This window comes from Macaca nemestrina, chromosome 1 (assembly GCF_043159975.1).
Source record: "Macaca nemestrina isolate mMacNem1 chromosome 1, mMacNem.hap1, whole genome shotgun sequence".
Taxonomy (NCBI): domain Eukaryota; kingdom Metazoa; phylum Chordata; class Mammalia; order Primates; family Cercopithecidae; genus Macaca; species Macaca nemestrina.
The window spans coordinates 103,646,102-103,652,242 of record NC_092125.1 but is presented as its reverse complement, the minus strand read 5'-3'; the positions used below and the strand labels follow the sequence as shown (position 1 = coordinate 103,652,242).

At 51.8% G+C, this 6,141-nt stretch overlaps 1 protein-coding gene across 1 annotated transcript; it reads left to right on the top strand.

Annotated features, from left to right (window-relative positions):
• The first annotated feature begins 741 nt into the window (after window positions 1-741).
• Window positions 742-4,778, top strand: LOC105498031 (late endosomal/lysosomal adaptor, MAPK and MTOR activator 2). Its single transcript, XM_011769778.3, has 4 exons — window positions 742-928; window positions 1,234-1,396; window positions 4,252-4,341; window positions 4,589-4,778. The coding sequence occupies exons 1-4, from the start codon at window positions 861-863 to the stop codon at window positions 4,643-4,645; spliced, it is 378 nt and encodes a 125-aa protein (XP_011768080.1). The 5' UTR covers window positions 742-860; the 3' UTR covers window positions 4,646-4,778.
• The last annotated feature ends 1,363 nt before the right edge of the window (window positions 4,779-6,141 follow it).

The following is a 6,141-nucleotide window of genomic DNA, read 5'->3' as shown; positions in this document are numbered from 1 at the left end:
CCTTCACTGCGGGGGCGAGGGCGAACTCCCCGGGAGACCGCGGCCCAACGCTGCCCGACCGAGCCGTGCCGCCGTCCCCTCCGGCCCAAAGCCTCCCCGCCCCCTCCGCGGCTAACTCTGCTCCGGGACAAAGGACTTTGTGTGTCGCCGCTTTATCTCCGTTCCCTGTGATAACTTGGTCTTTTCTTGGAAGCCCCAAGTCCCTTCCAGGCCAGGGGCCTTTCCCGACTTGGAGGTTGGGTTTTCCCACCAAGCACGTCCACTTAGGATCTCAGCTCTAGGACTGACCCTATAGCCCCGAGGGTCGCGGCCTAAATGGTCTGTTGCGAACGGTTCCAGGGAGCTGGGTTTTGGCTGCGTGGCCTTTCAGAGCCTTGATTTCCTCAAGATAATAATAGTACCTCTCGCCTCATCGCACAGAATTGTGCATAACGGAGAAAACTGTTTTGAAAGTAACCAAAGGCGTGCCTGACAAATATGAGGATGTAGTATAATTATTGAATCGTGGACTGCCAAGCGGACACGTTGATTCCTTTCTCCCCGAAGGGGTTAAATGTCCTTCCAGCGCTGCAGCTGTCCTTTCACTCCCGCTCTTTTCCGCCCCCACAACCGCGTGGTCCGCCTGGAAAGGCGAACTATAGTTCCCATGGTGCCTCGCGAGGTCACGAGGAACTACGATTCCCAGAGACCCCCGCGGCGGGGCGGTGTTGAGTCGGAACCACAATAGCCAGGCGAGGAAACTACAACTCCCAGGGCATCCCGGAGCAGGCCAACGGGACTACGGGAAGCAGCGGGCAGCGGCCCGCGGGAGGCATCTCGGAGGATCTGGGTGCAAAAACCCAGGGTTAGGAGCGGTAGGCATGCTGCGCCCCAAGGCTTTGACCCAGGTGCTAAGCCAAGCCAACACTGGAGGCGTCCAGAGCACCCTGTGAGTGCGGACCACGGATCCCAGCGGCGCGCGCTGCAGTGGAGCGGCGTGCGACTCCCTGAGGGAGGGGTGGGGAAGGATCGCCCGGAAGGGAGGAGGCGTCAGAGGGGGCAGTGGCTGGGGGTACCGGCCGGGAGGTCACCTCTCGAAAAGGGAGGCCGGTGTGCTGGGTGCTTAGGGCACGTTCCGGGACACACTCAGCCGAGAGCCTTGCTGGATGTGCCCGTGGCGGGACTTGAGATGGAAACCCAGACGTTTTACTCCCCGCGCTGAGCACATCGTTATCCCTCCCCGCCCCTCACCAGGCTGCTGAATAACGAGGGATCACTGCTGGCCTACTCTGGTTACGGGGACACTGACGCCCGGGTCACCGCTGCCATAGCCAGTAACATCTGGGCCGCCTACGACCGGAACGGGAACCAAGCATTTAATGAAGACAATCTCAAATTCATCCTCATGGACTGCATGGTATGGAGAGGGGAGCCAGACTTCCCCTGTCCCCCAAGGGGATCCCAAGGGGGCGACCTGGACCCCATCCTGGATGGTTGGAGGGGCAGGGACAGGATCTCCGGAAGATTACTAAGAGTTGGTCTGCAGCAGCATTTGTAATAGGCAGGACCCTATTCATCAAGTGGTGGTGAGGAAGGAGCCCTGGACCTGAGAGGTCTGACTTGGGTTCTGGTCTCAGCCATCCACTTATCAGTTGTGGAACCTTGGGTAAGTCGCTTAACCTCTCTCAGCTTCCTTACCTCATGTCTAAGGAGAAGACAATTTCCCTCTCCCCGCTCCCCTCGTGGGTTGTTGTGAAGGTCAAATGAAATAATGGGTATAAACAGTAGAATGACGTGCAAACACAAAGTGTTGTCATCCCAGCTTCACCGACTCACAGAACCATGGCAGTCTCCAGACCCTAGTCCAACCCCTTAAGGTTACAAAGAAAGGAAAATGAAGTCCAGAAAGGGGAAGTCGCCATTAGACTGTGAACTTCCTAGTATCTGTTCAGTTAACAAATATTTAGGTCCTTGCAGTGTTCTCAGGACTAGGGAAAAAAAAAACAGCAAACAGAAAGACAAAACCCCCAGACCTAATAAATCTTACACAGTGATGCGATCACAGCTCACTGCAGCCTCGACCTCCCTGGGCTCAGGTGATCCTGCTGCCCCAGCCTCCTGAGTAGCTGTGACTACAGTCATGCACCACCACACCTCACTAAGTTTTGGATTTTTTGCAGAGACTGGGTTTTGCCATGTTGCCCAGGCTGGTCTCAAACTCCTGGCTCAAGTGATCCACCCACCTCGGCCTCCCAAAGTGATGGGATTACAGGTGTGAGTCACTGTGCCCGGCCACATTTTTTAAAATAAGTAAAATATGTAGTATATATTAGGTATTGAAATTGCAATGGAGAGAAAGCAGGGAAGTTAAAGAGTATGAGTTTGTTGGGCGTATGTGTCAGGGACAGTCTCACTGGAAAGGTGATATTTGATCAAAGATGTGAAGAAAGGTGGGGGACAAGCCATGTGGCTATCTGAGGGAAGAATATTTTGGACAGAACAGCAAGTACCAAGGCCCTGAGGCAGAATTATGCCTGCTCAAGGATCAACAGGGTTGGTTGGTATGGCTGGAGTTGCATGAGAATGGAGGAGGGTTAAGTAGGAGATGAGGTCAGAGAGGCAGGGAGTGCAGTGCTTGGTTCCTGGCATACAATGAATACCTAGTAAAAGTTTGCCGAACTTACTTTTGTTTTTTTCAAATCGGCCAGAGGGTGAACTCTCCAGGAAGGATCTTCATAGTAACTCAACTGCCTACTCTCCCCTACCCCCTGCACAACCAATGCCATTTTTAGTTCAACATAAGACTCCTACTGGATGCCTAGAGCTGGTGCTATAAGGAAATAGCTTTCAAACGTTTTGACCACAACCCAGCCATAAGAAATATATTTTAAAGGGCCGGCACTGTGGCTCATGCCTGTAATCCCAGCACTTTGGGAGGCTGAGGCGGGCGGATCATGAGGTCAGGTGTTCAAGACCAGCCTGGCCAACATGGTGAAACCCTGTCTCTACTAAAAATACAAAAAATTAGTCAGGCATGGTGGCATGTGCCTGTAATCCCAGCCACTAAGGAAACTGAGGCAGGAGAATCACTTGAACCCAGGAGGTGGAGGTTGCAGTGAGCTGAGATCACGCCATTGCACTCCAGCCTGGGCAACAGAGCGAGACTCCATCTCAAAAAAAAAAACAAAACAAACAAACAAAAAACAAATACATTTTAAGGCTGAGCGCAGTGTCTCACTCCTGTAATCCCAACACAGACTGAGGCTGGAGGATACTTGAGGCCAGGAGTTTGAGACCAGCCTTGGTGACCTAACAAGACCTCATCTCTACAAAAACTTTTTTTTTTTTTTTTTTTGAGACGGAGTCTCACGCTGTTGCCCAGGCTGGAGTGCAGTGGCGCGATCTCGGCTCACTGCAAGCTCCGCCTCCCGGGTTCCCGCCATTCTCCTGCCTCAGCCTCCTGAGTAGCTGGGACTACAGGCGCCCGCCACCGCGCCTGGCTAATTTTTTGTATTTTTAGTAGAGACGGGGTTTCACTGTGGTCTCGATCTCCTGACCTTGTGATCCGCCCGCCTCGGCCTCCCAAAGTGCTGGGATTACAGGCTTGAGCCACCGCGCCCGGCCCAAAAACTTTTTTTAAAAATAAATAAATAAATAGGAAATAATTTTTTAAGAAAGACATTTTAAGTCACAGCTCAACACACACATATACCCACTAAAACAAAAGTCATGAAACAATACTTTTCCTACTACATGTAATATACTTCATTTTTTCTTTTTTCTTTTTTAATGCTGATCAACCTTCTTATTTCCTAACTGTGGGGTCAAACCTGCAATTTGAAAAACATTACCATGAGAAAAGAGAAGAAATATCAGTTGAGTTACTGCTCCTGTGTCCCTCTCAGTGTCTGTGGGGTGAGCTCATAGTAATAACATCACTCATTTGGACAACTGTGGGCAGATAGGAAATTTCATGGTATTAGCACCCTCACCAACTGGGATGAAGTAGGGATTACAGAAAGAAAAACTGAGTTTCTGAGAGACTGAGTTTCCCAGAGTAACATGGTTAGTAGGTGACTGTACTGAGGCTGGAACCTGGGCTCAGAACCCCATGTTCAGGACTGTGGCCAAAAGCTTTTCTGCTGAACCTCCTGCTGTGCCCAGGGCATGGGAGGAAGATATAGTCTCTTTGGGGCCAGAGAAGCCTTTGGGGAGGGAGGGTGCTAATGGTGCCAAGCAGAACATCACATCCCATCATATCACCCCCACCAGGAGGGCCGTGTAGCCATCACCCGAGTGGCCAACCTTCTGCTGTGTATGTATGCCAAGGAGACCGTGGGCTTTGGAATGCTCAAGGCCAAGGTGTGTATGTGCCCATCCCTCCACAGCCCTGGGCCCAGCCTTTGTGCTCCCGCACTGTGTCCAATCCCACCGGGACTCTGTTTCTAGAGTCCTCATGTCTATTCAGTCCATTTCTGGTGTGGGCCAGCTCCCAAGAGCAGGTGGGGCTTGGGGGCTGGTTGCTCCCTATGGCACTGGGAGCAGACCTGGATTTGGGGTCCCTAGTGCCAGGCCATGTGCAGGACTGATTTCTGTTCTCCCTCTGCAGGCCCAGGCTTTGGTGCAGTATCTGGAGGAGCCCCTCACCCAAGTAGCGGCATCTTAATGGCATTGGTGGAAGCTGGGGTCAGAAAAGAGAAACGACCATTTGGAGGGGTGGGGCCTCCTAGAAGAACCTTCTTAGACAATGGGGGGAGGATGGGACTTGGGTTTTTCCAAGAATAAACTTTAATTCCTGTCATGTGTCTTGGCTACTTTCTTGGATGGGAGGAATCAGAGAAGATAGGAAGCAGCAGCCGTCGCTTCTGGGATTCCTCATGTTCTGCAAGGATGGACTTCTACCCACCCCTTCATCATGACCTTCGGCGAACAATGGTTCTTGGCAGTTACGCCAAATAGTCCTTGTCCTCACCAATGGTGTAACCTCACCTAGACCCTGCCGCTCAGAACAGAGTCTTACCCACCTCATAGGCAAAACCGTGGGAGTGAGCTCAGAGGAGCAAGGGTCTGGTAGAGCTTGTGTTGCACAGAGAATATAAAGGCCCTGGGAGGTTAGTGTCTATCATTCCAGGTTTGGGGGATGTGTGCCTTTTCTTTTTTTTTGAGAGGATCTCCCTCCGTTGCCCAGTCTGTAATGCGGCAACACAATCTCAGCTCACTGCGGGCTCAACATCCGGGGCTCAAGTGATTCCACCTCAGCCTCCAGAGTTGCTGGGACTATAGGCATACACCATCATGCCTGGCTAATTTTGGGGTTTTTGTTTTTTGTGCTTTTTAGGGTTTGGTTTTTTTGTTTGTTTGTTTGTTTCCGTAGAGATGAGTTCTCAATATGTCACCCAGGCTGTTCAGCTTCTGGGCTGAAGCCATCCTCCTGCCTCCCAAAGTGCTGGGATTACAGATATGAACCACTTCAACTGGCCAGTGAGTGCCTTTTCTATTCTTGGGGTTGGGAGGGTTTCACCTAACAGCCTAGAACAAGCCATCCCTTTCCTCATCTTCCAGGTGTTCATGTGCTTACACAGACCCTCCCCAGATCTTGAAACCCTTTGTAGTCAAGATGCCTTTGCTGTGAGGCCTCAGGTCCTGTTCAGGGAGTAGAAGTAACCCAGACCTCCCAAAGGCATTCATCTCCAGGTCCTCCTCCTACACTCAGACCACTCACTCCAGCTGTCTGTTTCTGCCCCAGGTCTCTGCCTACCCAGTATCCTTAAAGCAGGTCTGTATAGGGAGCTACAAGCCCCCTTCCCTAGTGCCATATAAAGGAACCCATCCCAGAGAAGTGGGTAGGTTTCGAGTCCCAGCTCCACCCAAGATGAGAAACACTGCCCATCCCAGGCCCTGGGCTGTCAAGGAAGGGTGGAAGTTACTGTGGCCACAATGCAGCTCCCACAGCTCTGCATTGCAGGAGGGTGATTGGCGTTCTATCAGCACCTGCTCCAATATCCCTTACTCTAGTTCCTCCAGTGTACCCTCCTACCAGCTCTGAAGGAAAAGCAGGCCAAATGGGTTTCTTTTTTTTTTTTTTTGAGACAGTCTCTTGCTCTGTCACCCAGGCTGGAGTGCAATGGCGCAATCTCGGTTCACTGCAATCTCTGCCTCCCA

What these genes read in the sequence shown, in the direction of transcription:
- LOC105498031 (XM_011769778.3), top strand. Translation starts at nt 861, where the DNA reads ATGCTGCGCCCCAAGGCTTTGACCCAGGTGCTAAGCCAAGCCAACACT. An exon ending in GGAGGCGTCCAGAGCACCCT is followed by an intron (nt 929 to 1,233) that starts GTGAGTGCGGAC and finishes GCCCCTCACCAG; the next exon opens with GCTGCTGAATAACGAGGGAT. An exon ending in TTGGAATGCTCAAGGCCAAG is followed by an intron (nt 4,342 to 4,588) that starts GTGTGTATGTGC and finishes CTCCCTCTGCAG; the next exon opens with GCCCAGGCTTTGGTGCAGTA.